General features: G+C 41.3%; 1 protein-coding gene across 1 annotated transcript; it reads left to right on the top strand.

Annotated features, from left to right (window-relative positions):
• Nucleotides 1–1,469: 1,469 nt before the first annotated feature.
• LOC130202172 (hepatocyte nuclear factor 3-beta-like) lies at nt 1,470–5,209 on the top strand. The gene is made up of 2 exons (XM_056427523.1): nt 1,470–1,831; nt 3,432–5,209. The coding sequence occupies exons 1-2, from the start codon at nt 1,757–1,759 to the stop codon at nt 4,650–4,652; spliced, it is 1,296 nt and encodes a 431-aa protein (XP_056283498.1). The 5' UTR covers nt 1,470–1,756; the 3' UTR covers nt 4,653–5,209.
• The last annotated feature ends 13,800 nt before the right edge of the window (nt 5,210–19,009 follow it).

Below are 19,009 nucleotides of genomic sequence, written 5' to 3'. Positions count from 1 at the left end.
TTCGGTGAAATGCACGATTAACTAAATGAATTAACGTTATAATAAAATGCAAATTAATGAGCAGACTTTGATGTTTATTGTGTTTCCTGAGAGAAAACCTCCAATAGTTTCCTTCATTGATTGAATGATTAAAAACTCCAGTACCCATAAGCCTCAGCAGCAGGCAACGTCAACACACGGATTAGTGCATCTTTTATTCAGCGGGAATAAAACATTTAAATAATAAATATTAAAGAGATTTTGTTGCTTTTCTTGGACTTAAATTGTAATATTTAGTTTCAGACCGAAATGACTTGAAGTGAGATTATTATAAGAGGCTTAAACGTTTATTTATTGGAGAGCAGTTTGCTGGCTGTGGTGCAATGTAACTTAAATAAAATATAAATATATTTAAGTAGCATTTTAATGCAACACATTATATGTGCACTTTAATTTAAGTGAATGAATCCTTCCTCCTCCTCCTCCTCCTCACAGTTATTTGTGAGTTTACATGAGGAGAATAAGTTGAGGATGGATTCAAGTTGTTTTAGGGGAAGAAACAAAGAAACATTCCTGAAGTATCTTTTCAGTCCTTAACTCTTAATAATATAATAATAATAATAATAATAATATATCAACAATAAAATGAGCTTGAATAACTTGATTCTCCACAGAAATGTTTCAGTGAGCCGCTGAGCTATGGGGAAGTATTGGGGGTTGTTTGACGTCCAGGGAGGACAGGGTGTGTGGGTGTGTGTGGTTGAGGGTGTGTGTGTGTGTGTGTGTGTGTGTACAGAGCATGGTGGTCCGGCTCGTCTGGTTCCTTCTCCTCCGTCGTGTGTGCCGTTCATCCTGTTTCGTCCTTTCAGATTCATCACCAGGTAAATACAAAGTGACAGACCTCAAACATGGAGGAGGAGGAGGAGGGGGAAGTGCAAGAACCTGAGGAGGAGGAGGAGATGGAGAAGGATGAGGAGGAGGAGAAGGAGGAAGAACCTGAGGAGGAAGAGGAAGAACCTGAGGAGGAAGAACCTAGAAGAGGAGAGGATGAACTTGAGGAGGAAGAGGAAGAACTGGAAGGGGAGGAGAAGAAGAAGGAGAAAGAACCTGAGGAGGAGGAGGAGGAAGAAGCTGAGGAGGAGGATGACTGAATGATGGTTATTGGTGCATTAACGTTGCAGCTTTGTAAATGTAACACGGATTAATAAAGTTGTATCCTAATCTCTAATAACACATCATAATGTAGTTTATTATATGTTGTATAATCTGCAAAAGTAACTAATGCTTTCAAATAAATATAAAGTATAAGTATCAACAGTAAATACTCATTTAAAGTAAAAGTAGCCCTGTAACGGGATGACGTAACCTCTGTGACGTCACGCTGCACAGGTAATGACGTCATTCACCGGGGCGGGAAGTCTCGTTTCTCCGAAGATGAAATACTCAAATCGAAACATGTGCACGCGCTCGAGGAGGGACGCGGGCGCGCGCGGCAGCGGGGAAGGGAGCGTAGGCAGCTGATTGGACGGCGGCTCCGCGGCACGAGCGCAGGTGCCCGGAGCCCCTCATCACGCGCGCACAGCAGAGTCCCGGTCACACGGACACCGCGCCGCGCAGGTGAGAGCCAGACCCGGGGAGACAGCCAGGACGCACCGGAGCGGCACCGGAGGGGTTCGGTGCGCGTTTGTTTTGTTTGTTTGTTTGTTTGTTGTTGTTGTTGTTGTTGTTTTCTTCGCCTGAAGCCGGTTGGATGCGTTAAGTGCGGGGAGCGTGCACGATGCTCAGTGCAGTGAAGATGGAGGGACACGAGCACGCGGACTGGAGCGGCAGCGGCTACTACGGAGAGACCGAGGTCGGTGCACCGAGCCCCGGGGCCACCGGAGCGGAGAGCCGCTGATTATAGATGATTATGATTATGATTATTATTATTAACCGTAATCAGATAAACATCAACGATCTTTATATGAATTTATTTATCTAGATTTATGCAGTTAAAATATTCTCCATATATGTTTCAGCTATTTTGCAAGAAGAATAAAACTATTATAAAAATACTATTTTTATAAAAATGTTCCTATTATTTGTCAATATTAGTTTATCAACTTTTATTTTTGGAGTGGATCAAAATGAGATTCGAGGTCTTTTAAGTCAAAGTCCAGGATGGACAAACCTGTTATTTTATTCCTTTAAATGAAGATTAAATCTGATCTTATATTCATTATGTTCCTGCTTTAAAAATAAAAACATTATATATTTACACATATATATACACACACACATTTATATATATATGTATATATATGTATATATATATATTACCATTGCATGGCTTTATGTAGAATTCATCTTAAATTCCAAAAGAATAATGTTATTCTTGAGGTAATTCATCTCATTCAGAGCAGGTTGTATTTAAACATCAGTCAAATGAGACTTCAGTAATTTCACTTCTTTACATTTATAAAGGTTAAATTATTATAGATTATATGTATTAATGTAAAGTGACTGAACTGTAACGTGTTTTTAAATGGCGTTAAATATAAAAGTTGTATTTTATCATCATTATAGAGCAAAGCTGGAGAAAAGACAAAAAATAAGAAAATCTGAAATAATCAATGTTATTAACCTTTAACGTTATTTATACTACTACAATACTACTAATAATACTAATAATAACAACAATAAATCCATTCTGTTCAAGGTCGTATAGAAACTGAGGTTAAGTGTTTTTCTGGTTAACTGATTATTAATTAATCCTAAAACATTAAACACAAGTTTGAGCTTATTGAGAGTTAAAGAACAGCTCTGGAGTTCATAACAATTACACGTTTCCATATATATATAATGTAATATTATATTATTAGAGCATATTATATCTTATTTAGAGTTCAGCGAATGTCTTTGTCAAGAGAATAAATACTTAATTTAAATAAAAAGCAAGAAATATAAAGTGTTTTCTCTCTACTTCAGTTTTCTGTGATTAACTCCTCCGGTTAATGTTGGTTTAAGTTTATTATAATATAATAATATTATAATATACTTTAGAATGGAGCTGAAGAACACCAGCACTAAATATGTGGATTACGGATCAATGTTCAAAATTGAATGTGCGTTCAATTAAACAAATATGATGTTAGGTTGTTGTGATCAAATAACTCGATTAGTTAGTTAACAACAACAACAACCTAAAGTGACTGCAGCTTCTTTTGCTGCTTTTCTTTATTTAACATAATAAACTTTATAATGTGTGTTTGGTATAATGAGATTAAATGCTTCAGAGCCAACAATCCAATAATCAGATGAATCGATAACGATGATTATTGTGAGCAGAATATGAAATATTATGTAAAAAATGGCTTGTTTTTCAAACTTTTTAGTAATTAAAAAAATACAATTAAGTCTATTTAATAAATTGAATACATTAACATCGTGCCGTAACCGTTTCTCTGTTTCAGTGCTACACCGGGAACATGAACTCCGGTCTGTCCATGAACTCGATGAGCGGCTACATGAGCGCGCCCGGCATGACCAGCACCGGCCACATGAACGCGCATTACGTGAACCCGGTGGGGGTCAACCACCACCTTGCGATGCCCGTCGGGGTGTCGCAGGGCCCCGGGGGGGCGATGGCGCAGGCCGGGGTCGGGATGGGGAGCATGAGCTCCATGAGCTCCATGAGCCCGCCGCCGCCCTACGGCAGCGTGCCGGTGATGAGCCCGGTGTACGGCGAGGCCTGCGGCGGCATCCGGTCCCGGGAGCCCAAGCCGTACCGGCGCAGCTACACGCACGCCAAGCCGCCGTACTCGTACATCTCGCTGATCACCATGGCGATCCAGCAGACCGGCAGCAAGATGCTAACCCTCAACGAGCTGTACCAGTGGATCACCGACCTGTTCCCGTTCTACCGGCAGAACCAGCAGCGCTGGCAGAACTCCATCCGGCACTCGCTGTCCTTCAACGACTGCTTCATCAAGGTGCCGCGGCTACCGGACAAACCGGGGAAGGGCTCCTTCTGGGCGCTGCACCCGGACTCCGGGAACATGTTCGAGAACGGCTGCTACCTGCGGCGGCAGAAGCGCTTCAAGACCGGGAGGGGCGACAAGGAGGCGGCGGGGGCGGCGGCGGGGAAGGCGGGCTCGGAGGGCGGCTCGGTGGGCTCCGGTACCGGCGGTGGCGGCGGCGGCGGCAGCAGCGGCGGCAGCACCCGCTCAGACTCCCCGCGCTCCTCCGCCTCCGACTCTTCGTCCTCGGACGCGAAAGGCACCGGAGCGGAGCGCAGCGCGCACCGTGGAGAACTGCCGCCCCCCAGCCCGGTGCGCGTGCCCTCCCCGCACCTGTTCTCCCCCCCGCACCACCATCACCCCCATCACCATCACCATCACCACCACCACCACCCGCTGCACGAGGCCGCGCACCTGAAGCCGGACCACTACCACCCGCACTACGCCTTCAACCACCCGTTCTCCATCAACAACCTCATGTCGGAGCCGCAGCCGCACAGACTGGAGCCGGTACCGGTCCCGGTCCCGGGGCAGTACGGGGGCGGCGGCGGCTACGGCTACCCGGTGTCCGGGGCCCTGGTGGCGGCCAAAGGCGGCCTGGAGCACGCGCACGCGCACACCACCGACTCCAGCTACTACCGCGGCGCGTACACGAGGCCGCTCGTGAACTCTTGAGGACGGAAGCAGCGTGGATTGTACATTTGTGAAAAAAGGCCCTAAATCTGCAGGACGTGTGTGTTTGTGCAACAGATAAAAACTAAAAAAAATAACTCAAAAAACTTTATATGAAAACAGTGTTTTTATGTTTAATCTGCAGAAACGTTTGTAGTTTATCGTTTTAAATAAGATAAAAAGCTCGATGTTAACATGAGATCCACTTTACATGCTTTAACCATCAGCTGCAGGGTCACACACACACACACACACACACACACACACACACACACACACACACACACACACACACACACACACACACACACACACACACACACACACACACACACACACACACACACACACACACACACACACACACACACACACACACACAGCAGGTCAACGTGGAGCCTGATAGCGTCTCCTCTTCACAGACAAAGGAAACCCTCTGGACTCTTTTTTTAATGTGTAATTCTCTTCTGTATATTCAGAGTTTTAGGATTTCTTATCAAACATAAAAAAGGAAATGACGGCCACGTTAAATAAGAATAATAAAGACTACAAAAGTACAACTTTAGTCTGTCTTGATATTTATACTCAGACCAACCAAAAGAAAAACAGAAACTACGAATCAGAGATATTTATCTTGAATTGTCCAAACCTTCTTAATAAAACGGTCTAAATCTGCAGATCATCATCTCGATTCATCGTTTAATCTTTGAGATGGAAGAAGTATCTTAAATATACAACAATCCTCAAAAATACTCCATTACAACAAGTCCTGCATTATAAAGTATCAACGAAATATACTTAAAGTATCAAGAGTACTAATTTAGCAGAAAGTTTTGACAACATGAAAACATGAGATACTATATTATTTATTGTGTGGTATTTTAATGTTGGACCTGGAGAAAGTTTTACTGGTATTTGTGTGTTATTGGGCACAAATGTACTGCATTATATAAAATCATATTAAAATACAAACTAAAAGGTATTTAGTGAAGTTAAACGTGACACATTTATGAAATGTAGTCGAGTAAAATAAAGAATAAAAATAGAAATACTGCAGTGCAGTATTTAAATATACAGTCACATTCCACACTGACTCTTACTGCTCGTCCCAAATCACATTTAAAAAGTTTATAGTTTCTAAATCAAGAGGAGTGAAAGAGTTTAAATCGATCGATTGATTAGAAAACTAAAATAACTCCAGATTACACAGAGGAATAATTATTAGAATAATTATTGATCTAATAATTATTCCGCCGCGTCTTCGACTCCTCGTGAACCAAATGATAAATAATCCATGAAGAGAATAATCTGCAGGCGGCTTTCTGCTGAAACTCAGCCGTCCAACAGATTGACATGAAGAGTATTCAGACGTTCATGTTCCCCAGAGGATGAACCGTAATAACTCTGGTGCTCCCCGATTTCTCCTATAGCGCCACCAGCTGGTCAAACATGTTACTAATCATGTGAAAATATCTCAATATTTACATAATTGATGTGCACAACATTTTTCACAGATGTTCATGTTCCCCATGAGATGAACCCCACTGACTCTGGTGATCCTCTGACTTCTCCTATAGCGCCACCAGCTGGTCAAACCTTTCCCTCATACTTAAATATCTTAACATTTACATAATGATGTGCACAACATTTTGCAGCGATGTTCATGTTCCCCAGAGGATGAACCCCACTGACTCTGAGGACCTCTGACTTCTCCTGTAGCGCCACCAGCTGGTCAAACCGTCCCTCGTATGTAAAAGTGTCTCGACATGTTCTTGATGACTGGCACACCGTTGTGCACAGACGTTCCCGTTCCCCAGAGGATGAACCCTAAAGCCTGACAAGTAAACCCGGCTTTGCTGCGTGATTAGAGCGGGAGCTCGCGGAACAAGCACTTTATACTTTGAAAATATGTTTGATAATTCAGCGAAAGAGAGAATAAATAATATATATTCTCATATTTATATGTTCATGCCATGTGCGGATGTTGACGTACGAGTCAATAACCGAATAAGAAATATCGATACTGGAACTGGATTATTTCTGATTAGTGGGTTTTTTTAAAAGCTTTTTTTCTTTTTAAAGTAATTTTCCTTCAACATGAAAATAGAGAAGAAATAAATTTCTTAATGAGATGTTTTGATTTGATTTTTAAAACTTGGACAAAGAGAAACTGACGGTATAAAAGTAAACTTCTGTCTGGAGTTTCCTCCTTTTGAGAGTCTATATTAATCATTATGATAATATTACGATAGTTTTTAATGTACGTCTGTCACATGACTTCACCATTGATGTAACAAGAGATAAATAGAGACCACGATAAGAGACGTAAAACAATAGAAACCAGAACAATGAAAGACAACAATGACTTTACGCCGTCTGTAAACACCACAACAACACGGCAGAGTCGGTGAGCCTCGGTACTTTAGGGGGGGCTCTTTTTAACGGGGGGGGGGGGGGGGCAGGTCTCTTTCTAACCAGCATTGAGGTCTGGAAGCTTCCAGAGGATCCAACGGTTTATATGATGAGGAGAAAGAAGTCAACGCTGGAGGAAGTGAGGAAGTACTACGAACTCTACTACAGTAGAAGTACTATGATCCTTACTACAGTAGAAGTACTACGAACTCTACTACAGTAGAAGTACTATGATCCTTACTTCAGTAGAAGTACTACGATCCTTACTACAGTAGAAGTACTATGATCCTTACTACAGTAGAAGTACTATGATCCTTACTACAGTAGAAGTACTACGATCCTTACTAGAGTAGAAGTACTACGATCCTTACTACAGTGGAAGTACTATGATCCTTACTACAGTAGAAGTACTATGATCCTTACTACAGAAGTACTATGACCCTTACTACAGTAGAAGTACTATGACCCTTACTACAGTAGAAGTACTATGATCCTTACTACAGTAGAAGTACTATGATCCTTACTACAGTAGAAGTACTATGATCCTTACTACAGTAGAAGTACTATGATCCTTACTACAGTAGAAGTACTACGATCCTTACTACAGAAGTACTATGATCCTTACTACAGTAGAAGTACTATGATCCTTACTTCAGTAGAAGTACTATGATCCTTACTACAGTAGAAGTACTATGATCTTTACCACAGTAGAAGTACTATGATCCTTACTTCAGTAGAAGTACTTGACTTCCGGCGCTGCACGCGTGGCTGCCTTTCACAGTAGCTCCTGCTCACAACTTAGTTTTAGTATATTATGTGTTTTTTCCTCGTTATTTCTTGTCACTTTTTTTTCCCCTGCTACTAGTTACAGTTTAACGGTGCAGTATGGCAGCTGGACACGTCGAGCTTGTCGTGGTCTATCTGCTGTTAATCGCTATTTTCACCTCCGTGTTTGGGGACCCAGCACGCAACCACGGTCCAGTTATTTACACGAGGGACCAGCTGTTGGCATTCCGGGACTCGGCGGTGCTACTACCCGAGGAAAGACCCTATGTTCCCCGTGAGCTGAGGAGGAAGAAACGGGGAAGCCGTGCGGGGGCGGAACGTCGCGCCAGGAAAAGACGCTACAAACCCGTTCTACCCTCCATCATCATGGGAAACGTGAGGTCTCTCCCTAACAAGATGGACGAGCTAGCGGCGCTGACTCGCCATCAGAGGGAATACCGGGAGTGTAGCCTCGTGGTGTTCACGGAGACGTGGCTAACAGAGCTAACTCCGGACACGCACGCTGCACTCGACGGGTTCCACATCATACGGGCGGACAGGACAACGGAGAGCGGTAAGAGGAAGGGAGGAGGACTGGCAGTGTTTGTGAATGATAGATGGTGTAACTCTGGGCACATCACTGTTAAAGAGCAGACCTGCACACCGGACATTGAGCTGCTAGCTGTTAGCATGAGGCCACACTATCTGCCAAGGGAATTCTCGCACGTTATCATGGTGGCTGCGTATGTCCCCCCCTCTGCTGACGCTGAAGCGGCCTGTGACGTCATCCACTCGGCGACCAGCAGGCTGCTGACACAGCACCCCAATGCTCTCCTCCTTCTCTCTGGGGACTTTAATCATGCCCCTCCGTCCTCCACTCTGCCCACATTCACCCAGTATGTCAAATGCCACACCAGAGACAATAAGACACTGGATCTTCTCTATGCCAACACCAAGGAGGCATACTCATCATCACCACTCCCTCCCCTGGGCCGATCTGATCACAACCTGGTGCACCTCCTGCCTGTGTACACCACTCGTGCACAGAAGCAGCCAGCTGTGACCCGCACAGTTAGACGATGGACCGATGGAGCCGAGGAGGCTCTGAAGGACTGTTTCGAAACAACTGTGTGGGAAGTATTCAGTGATGCCCATGGGGAAGACATCGACGGTCTCACCGACTGCATCACGGACTACATCAACTTCTGTGTGGAGAACACCGTACCCACCAGGACTGTACGGTGCTTCTCAAGCGGCAAACCCTGGATTTCCCCAGAGATAAAGGCCCTCCTCAAGGAGAAAAGAGGGCTTTAGATCTGGCAACAAAGAGGAGCTGAAGACTGTGCAGAGGGAGCTGAGGATGAAGATCAGGAGGGAAGGATGTCTACAGGACGAAGATAGAGGACCAGCTGCAGCAGAGGAACACCGTCGGTGTCTGGAAGGGCCTCAAAGCCATTTCTGGGTTCAAGGGCCCAACCAACAGCCTGAGGGGACCAAAAGTGGGTGAACGACTTGAACTTATTTTTAATAGATTTGACCGCCACCCACCACTCCCCAACCAGACCTCCCGGCTGCTGCAACCCCATCATCTGCACCCCTGTGGACCACTGCCCCCTCTCCGTCTCCCTCACCTTCTTCCAGCACACTCTGCTCCCTTCACACCCTCATACACAGCATTCCACAACCAGCAACCCACTCCAACACCTCACAGCAACCCACCCCCCAGAGTGTCCCTTACCCAGGTGAGAAGGGAACTGAGGAGGATCAAAGTGAGGAAGGCCACGGGTCCAGGCGGCATCAGCTCAAGGCTTCTCAAATCCTCGCAGACCAGCTGTGCGGGATAGCGAGCACATCTTCAACTTGAGCTTGAGGCTGGGAAAGTACCACAGCTATGGAAGGCGTCCTGCGTGGTACCGGTACCAAAGACCCCGCGGCCCAAGGACCTCAATAGCTACCGGCCGGTGGCATTGACAGCCCACCTCATGAAGACCCTGGAGAGGCTGGTCCTTGCCCATCTCCGCCCTCTGGTGAGTTCATCCCTGGACCCACTCCAGTTCGCCTACCAATCTGGCATCGGGGTGGATGACGCCGTCATCTTCCTGCTACAAAGATGCCTCTCTCACCTGGAAAAGGCTGGAAGCACTGTGAGAGTCATGTTCTACGACTTCTCCAGTGCCTTCAACACCATACAGCCTTTGCTTCTGAGGGACAAGCTGGAGCAGAGCGGAGTGGACCACCACCTGACCGCATGGATCCTGGACTACCTCACCAACCGTCCTCAGTATGTGCGGATACGGGGGTGCGAGTCAGATCGGGTGTCCTGCAGCACAGGAGCCCCACAAGGAACCGTTCTGGCTCCATTCCTCTTCTCCATCTACACATCGGACTTCAACCACAACTCTGCTAACTGCCACCTGCAAAGTTCTCCGATGACTCTGCAATCGTCGGCCTCATTTCCGCCGATGATGACAGGGAATACAGAGAGCTAAACCAGGACTTTTTAGGATGGTGCCAGCGGAACCGCCTCCAGATTAACTCCAGTAAAACCAAGGAGCTGGTGGTGGACTTCCGGGGTAAACGCCCTCCTCCGGTACCGGTGAGCATCCAGGGACTAGACATTGAGATCGTCAAATCTTATAAGTACCTGGGTGTTCACTTGAACAACAAACTGGACTGGTCCGACCACATACATGCACTTTATAAAAGGGACAGAGCAGACTCTTTCTGCTGAGGAGACTGAGGTCTTTCGGGGTGCAGGGTGCACTCCTGAAGACCTTCTTCGACTCTGTGGTGGCATCAGCCATCTTCTACGGAGTGGTCTTCTGGTGCAGCAGCATCACTGCAGCTGACAGGAGGAGAATGGACAAGCTGATAAAGAAGGCCAGCAGCGTGCTGGGGCGTCCTCTGGATACCGTGGAAGTGGTGGGGACAGGAGGATGATGACGAAGCTGTCGTCCATGATGAGCCACGCCTCCCACCCCATGCAGGACACTCTGGTAGCGCTGCACAGCTCCTTCGGTCACCGGCTGATTCATCCCCGGTGTCTGAGGGAGAGGTACCGCAAGTCCTTTCTTCCCGCTGCGGTTAGGCTACACAACCGGCTGAGCTCCCGGTAGGCCACTTCACAACCAAACTGAACTTGGTCACTCAGCAGTTTATCACTTTATCACTCTACCACTACCTGGTGCAACAACATGTGCAATATGCTGAAGTACTTTTTGTTTATATACTTTGTTTATATATATATATATACTTTTTATTCAGTCTGTACATATATTCTACTGTTTTTAATGCTTATTATATTCTACTGATGTTTTCTTTTTTAATGCTTATTATATTACTTGTTTCTATTTTATTATTCGTTTATCAGTGAGCTATACTACTGTGATCCTGTAATTTCCCCACTGAGGGACTAATAAAGGAATATCTTATCTTATCTTATCTTATCTTATAATCCTTACTACAGTAGAAGTACTATGATCCTTACTACAGGAGAAGTACTATGATCCTTACTACAGTAGAAGTACTATGATCTTTACCACAGTAGAAGTACTATGATCCTTACTTCAGTAGAAGTACTATGATCCTTACTACAGTAGAAGTACTACGATCTTTACCACAGTAGAAGTACTATGATCCTTACTTCAGTAGAAGTACTATTATCCTTACTACAGTAGAAGTACTACGATCTTTACCACAGTAGAAGTACTATGATCCTTACTTCAGTAGAAGTACTATTATCCTTACTACAGTAGAAGTACTACGATCTTTACCACAGTAGAAGTACTACAAACTTGACTCTAGTAGAAGTATCACAGTGGAGTACTTAGTCAGGTTTGATAAGACCAACCACAGAAGAGCTCAAAGTTCTTAGGGTTCATCCTCTGGGGACATGAATGTCTGTAGTGAATAACATGGCAATGCAACAAACAGCTTCGAACACATGTCCCTCGAAACTGTAAATATCAACCTCAGGGTGGCGCTAGAGGGAACATCAGAGGACCACCAACGTATCAAGGGTTCATCCTCTGGGAACATGAACGGACCTCACAGCAAATGGATACATATTGGATAGTTTTCATCGAACACACACTGAACTCAACAGAAACACTTTTGTTGCTTCAGTGCGGAACGGAAACAAGAAACATGTCCAGTACAACAGAAGTTTATCCAACGGGGAACATGAAAACTGTCGAGCCGAAGCTCTGTTTCCAGGAACAAAGGCGTGGCGGCGGCGGCGTGAGCGGGTGAGCGGTTCCTCGCTGAGCGACTCTGTTTGCTCACGAAAGCAATCAGCCCGTTATGAATAATAATGGCGTTTTTCTGAGGGAGCGCTGCATGCCGAGCGACTCGAGGTCAGAGCTTAGCCAGCGATGCCGTGTTTGGACAAGGAGCGTTTACCACACACACACACACACACACACACACACACACACACACACACACACACACACACACACACACACACACACACACACACACACACACACACACACACACACACACACACACACACACAGCCAGTGTTATGCCGACAGTTCCAAACCCTCCAAGAGACGCGTCTCCAACTCAGAGACACGGATCTGCATCTCGTGATGAATATCAAGATAAAGTTCTGATTTGTTATTTGTGTGTTTTTCCCCCAGAGTATGAATATTTTAAGAAGTGACGGATGCTTTTTAAATAGTGTAATTTCCCCGTTGGGTCACTACTTTGTGCACAGTTCATTGTCCCGTTGGATGAATGCCAACATGCTACATATTTGAATATTGAAAACTTTATTGATGTCAACTTGTTCTCAAGAAGCTTCACAACAGAGGAATGTTTCATTGAGCTCAACTTATATATCAACTATATATATATATATATACACACATGCATGTATACACGTACATATATACACACACACGTGTAAATACACACAAACGTATATATATATATATACACATACACGTGGATGTACACATATATATATATATTTATGTATATATATACACTACCGTTCAAAAGTTTGGGATCACCCAGACAATTTCGTGTCTTCCATGAAAAATCACACTTTTATTTATCAAATGAATATAAAATATAGTCAAGACATTGACAAGGTTAGAAATAATGATTAATATTTGAAATATTCATTTTGTTCTACAAACTTCAAGCTCAAAGGAAGGCCAGTTGTATAGCTTATATCACCAGCATAACTGTTTTCAGCTGTGCTAACATAATTGCACGGGTTTTCTAATCAGACATTAGTCTTCTAAGGCGATTAGCAAACACAATGTACCATTAGAACACTGGAGTGATAGTTGATGGAAATGGGCCTCTATACACCTCTGGAGATATGTCATTAGAAACCAGACGTTTCCACCTAGAATAGTCATTTACCACATTAACAATGTAGAGAGGGTATTTATGATTAATTTAATGTTATCTTTATTGAAAAAACAGTGCTTTTCTTTGAAAAATAAAGTCATTTCTAAGTGATCCCAAACTTTTGAACGGTAGTGTATATATATATGTAAAGATGTCTACACATATACACACGTATACACACACACATATATACGTGTGTATATGTGTGTGTGTGTATATATACACATGTATATATATACACACATATATATATATTTTTTTTATATGTGTGTAAATTATATATATATATATACTCACACACATATATATGTATATATATATACATATATACATGTGTAAATATATATATATACATACACACATATATATACACATATATATATACATACATGTATATATATGGGTACACCATCAAGAGCTGTAACTTTACTATCGTCTTCAGTGTGTGAGTCTGCCTCCGCCGCCTCCTCCTCCTCCTCCTCCTCCTCCTCCTCCCCTGCTGCTGTCAGAGCATGTGTACACTGAGTAAACCTCCATATGCCGATGGACCACCTTCCGCATATTTGCGCTCGGCTCCATGAGACTCTCCGTTTGTTCTTCATGCAGAGGAGAGAGAAATAAAAATAAAACCCGACAGACGGTGGAGAAACCCTTAAAACATCCGCCATGACATTTCTATTTGTTTCATTATAGTCCGTCTGAGGTGACGGGTCATGTGATCATCTCCCCACATACATGATGTATGTTAGGAAAGGACTTCTATACAACCGGAGGAGTAGAACAGGTTGCTTTTGACCAATACAGCATTTATTTTGACGACACTCTTCTGAGTAGAAGAATGATGAAGATGAGGTCGCCCCCTAGAGGTCGAAGATTATGTTTTCTTAAGGCGTTATTTCCTCGCGGTGATGAGCCCCTACGTCTGTTTTAAATAAGCCAGAAGCCAGAGCTACGCTGCAACCAAGATGGCGTCGCCCATCGCTTTGTGGACGTTTGAAGCAACGAGTTCCACGACTTGGCCGTCGCCATCTTGGTTTTTGCAACGAGTTAACAGGAAGTGACCATATCTGACACTGTCGACCTATGAATCCCCACTTAGCCCCGCCCCTAAAGCGCCCCCTGCTTTATGCTCCGACTCTAAATGGCCATAAAGTATAAATGATGACATCATGCTGTATAGAAGAAGACTTGAAACTAGAGACTGAGACATAAACTCATGTTTACAATGTTTACTGAGGGAATACATCAAGAGAAGTAGAGTCACTATATAGACTTCTATACAACCAGAGGAGCCCCCTGGTGGTCAGGAGAGAGAATGCAGTTTTAACACATGAAGCATAGACATCTATACAACCAGAGGAGTCGCCCCCTGGTGGTCAGGAGAGAGAATGCAGCTTTAACACATGAAGCGTAGACTTCTATACAACCAGAGGAGCCCCTTGGTGGTCAGGAGAGAGAATGCAGCTTTAACACATGAAGCGTATACTTCTATACAACCAGAGGAGTCGCCCCCTGGTGGTCAGGAGAGAGAATGCAGCTTTGATACATGAAGCATAGACTTCTATACAACCAGAGGAGTCGCCCCCTGGTGGTCAGGAGAGAGAATGCAGCTTTGATACATGAAGCATATACTTCTATACAACCAGAGGAGTCGCCCCCTGGTGGTCAGGAGAGAGAATGCAGCTTTGACACATGAAGCATAGACTTCTATACAACCAGAGTTGACTATCGTATTATACATACGTCTTAAAAAACCTTAATAATTGTAACGCTACGTCTGTTAATTACGTGTCCATCAAATGAAAGTTTGATATCAGCTTTGCCCTTCAAAGTCCTACATCAATCGCCCCCTAGTCTCCAGGAAGTGTGTTTTGTGTGCGTGTGTGTTTTGTGTGTGTGTGTGTGTGTGTTTTGTGTGTGTGTGTGTGTGTGTGTGTGTTGTCCCTGACTTCCAGCCACCTGTGTTTGCTCAGCAGCTTTCCCTCGGGCCGGGCAGAGTGAGCGGCAGCAGCCAGATAACACCGAGGCTGCGGATCGGCAGCAGGGTGTTTTTTCTTTTTGAATACAGTTAATCATCATCGCTGCTCTGCTTTGTTCCGCGGCTCAACGCCGCCGCCGAGGATCTGCATTGTGTTGTCGGCTTCACGAGTGACACGAGGCCACGAGTCAGGAACCAGCAGCCGCCATGACGGCGTGGTTTCATTTAGTCTGGGATTTGACTCCAAGTTATGGAAGCCCCTTCATGCCATGTGAGGCAGGCTTCTCATCATGTTTTTAATAGTTATATTTAGAGATACTTCATTATTTTAGGATACAAAGTCATATTTTGAGATATTAAGTCATTATTTAGAGATACAGAGTCATTATTTAGAGATATTAAGTCATTATTTAGAGATAATAACTAAGTCATTATTTTATGATATAAAGTCATTATTTAGAGATACAGAGTCATTATCTAGAGATACTAAGTCATTATTTAGAGATAGTCATTATGTAGAGATACTAAGTCATTATTTAGAGATACTAAGTCATTATTTAGAGATACCAAGTAATAATTTTGAGATATTAAGTCATTTAGAGATATTAAGTCATTATTTAGAGATATTAAGTCATTATTTTATGATACAGAGTCATTATTTAGAGATACAGAGTCATTATTTAGAGACACTAAGTCTATTTAGAGATAGTAAGTCATTATTTAGAGATACCAAGTCATTATTTGGAGATATTAAGTAATAATTTAGAGATATTAAGTCATTTAGAGATATTAAGTCATTATTTAGAGATAATAAGTCATTATTTTATGATACAGTCAATATTTAGAGATACAGAGTCATTATTTAGAGATAATAAGTCATTATTTAGAGATACTAAGTCATTATTTAGAGATAATAAGTCATTATTTAGAGATAATAAGTCATTATTTAGAGATAGTCATTATTTAGAGATAGTCATTATTTAGAGACACTAAGTCATTATTTAGAGACACTACGTCATTATTTTATGATACAAAGTCATTATTTAGAGATAGTCATTATCTAGAGATACTAAGTCATTATTTAGAGATACTAAGTCATTATTTAGAGATAGTCATTATCTAGAGATACTAAGTCATTATTTAGAGATACTAAGTCATTATTTAGAGATATTAAGTCATTATTTAGAGATACCAAGTCATTATTTGGAGATATTAAGTAATAATTTTGAGATATTAAGTCATTTAGAGATATTAAGTCATTATTTAGAGATATTAAGTCATTATTTTATGATACAGAGTCATTATTTAGAGATACCAAGTCATTATTTGGAGATATTAAGTAATAATTTTGAGATATTAAGTCATTTAGAGATATTAAGTCATTATTTAGAGATATTAAGTCATTATTTTATGATACAGAGTCATTATTTAGAGATACAGAGTCATTATTTAGAGATACAGAGTCATTATTTAGAGACACTAAGTCTATTTAGAGATAGTAAGTCATTATTTAGAGATACCAAGTCATTATTTGGAGATATTAAGTAATAATTTAGATATATTAAGTCATTTAGAGATATTAAGTCATTATTTAGAGATAATAAGTCATTATTTAGAGATACTAAGTCATTATTTAGAGATAATAAGTCATTATTTAGAGATAATAAGTCATTATTTAGAGATAGTCATTATTTAGAGATACTAAGTCATTATTTAGAGACACTAAGTCATTATTTAGAGACACTACGTCATTATTTTATGATACAAAGTCATTATTTAGAGATAGTCATTATCTAGAGATACTAAGTCATTATTTAGAGATACTAAGTCATTATTTAGAGATAGTCATTATCTAGAGATACTAAGTCATTATTTAGAGATACTAAGTCATTATTTAGAGATATTAAGTCATTATTTAGAGATACCAAGTCATTATTTGGAGATATTAAGTAATAATTTAGAGATATTAAGTCATTATTTTATGATACAAAATCATTATTTAGAGATACAGAGTCATGATTTAGAGATATTAAGTAATTATTTAGAGATACAGAGTCATTATTTAGAGACACTAAGTCATTATTTAGAGATATTAAGTCATTATTTAGAGATATTAAGTCATTATTTAGAGATACAAAGTCATTATTTTATGATACAGTCATTATTTAGAGATACAGAGTCATTAATTAGAGATAATAAGTCATTATTTAGAGATACAGAGTCATTATTTAGAGACACTAAGTCATTATTTAGAGATACAGAGTCATTATTTAGAGATACAGAGTCATTATTTAGAGACACTAAGTCATTATTTAGAGATACAGAGTCATTATTTAGAGATAAGTCATTATTTAGAGATATTAAGTCATTATTTAGAGATACAGAGTCATTATTTAGAGACACTAAGTCATTATTTAGAGATACCAAGTCATTATTTAGAGATATTAAGTCATTATTTAGAGATACAAAGTCATTATTTGGAGATATTAAGTAATAATTTTGAGATATTAAGTAATTTTGAGATATTAAGTCATTATTTAGAGATAATAAGTCATTATTTTATGATACAAAGTCAATATTTAGAGATACAGAGTCATTATTTAGAGATACTAAGTCATTATTTAGAGATAATAAGTCATTATTTAGAGATAAAGAGTCATTATTTAGAGATACTAAGTCATTATTTAGATATACCAAATAATTATTTAGAGATAGTCATTATTTAGAGATACCAAGTAATTATTCAGAGATATTAAGTCATTATTTAGAGATACCAAGTAATTATTTAGAGATACCAAGTAATTATTTAGAGATATTAAGTCATTATTTAGAGATACCAAATAATTATTTAGAGATACAGAGTCGTTATTTAGATAGTCATTATTTTATGATATAAAATCATTATTTAGAGATACAAAGTAATTATTTAGAGATAGAAAGTAATTATTTAGAGATGCAAAATAATTATTTAGAGATACTAAGTCATTATTTAGATATACAGAGTCATTATTTAGAGATACAGAGTCATTATTTAGAGATATTAAGTCATTATTTAGAGATACCAAGTCATTATTTAGATTGTAAGTAATTTAGATTTTAAGTCATTATTTAGAGATACGAAGACTTCGTATCTCTAAATAATGACTTGATATCTCTAAATAATTACTCTGTATCTCTAAATAATTATTTAGAGATACTAAGACTATGAGTTTGACTTGTGTGTTGTTTAAAACTATACTTTCATATAACGGAGTAAACAAAGGACTGAAGACTCAGCAGCTCGAGATCATGAAGAGGATCCATCTCTCTCTCTTAGCCGTGTTTCTGTCTCCACCCGAGTGTCTCTTTAGCTGCTCGACGCTCCACCACCTCCACCTGCTGCTCTCCAGCTGCGTCCGCCTGCTGGCCAGGTCGTGAACAGCGGCTTGAAACGAGGTTCACAAAATCAAAAAACAGGAAAGTGTGGAGCTCTAAAACCAAAACGAAGAGCTGAGAGACGCCGACGTGCTCGAGCAGAGGGCGAGCAGCAGTATGTGGCCACGCCTCCTCCTTCCGTTATCGATATGAACTTATTGACTATTCAGCTCTAAAGCTCAACGTGAGATACGAGATGCTGCAGCTCAGACGATCAGACTTTGGCTCCTTTGTGAACGTGTGAACGTGTGAACGAGGACATCTCGTTGCCGCCTCACCTCTCCCCCTTAAATCAGACGGACTTGTGCAACTTTAGAGATCTTCATCTCTTGATCTCGTCCTCATGCGAGTCCTGGTCTCACGGCGGTGGGCCGCCTTTGAAACCGCAGATACTTTATAAAAAAAGAAGAAAAAATAAAAT

This window comes from Pseudoliparis swirei, chromosome 12 (genome assembly GCF_029220125.1).
Source record: "Pseudoliparis swirei isolate HS2019 ecotype Mariana Trench chromosome 12, NWPU_hadal_v1, whole genome shotgun sequence".
NCBI classification, from domain to species: Eukaryota; Metazoa; Chordata; class Actinopteri; order Perciformes; family Liparidae; genus Pseudoliparis; species Pseudoliparis swirei.
This window is presented reverse-complemented; position numbering and strand designations above follow the sequence as displayed.

Coding starts and splice junctions, on each gene's coding strand:
- LOC130202172 (XM_056427523.1), top strand. CDS start 1,757: ATGCTCAGTGCAGTGAAGATGGAGGGACACGAGCACGCGGACTGGAGC. Junction 1,832..3,431: donor GCTACTACGGAGAGACCGAG/GTCGGTGCACCG, acceptor TCTCTGTTTCAG/TGCTACACCGGGAACATGAA.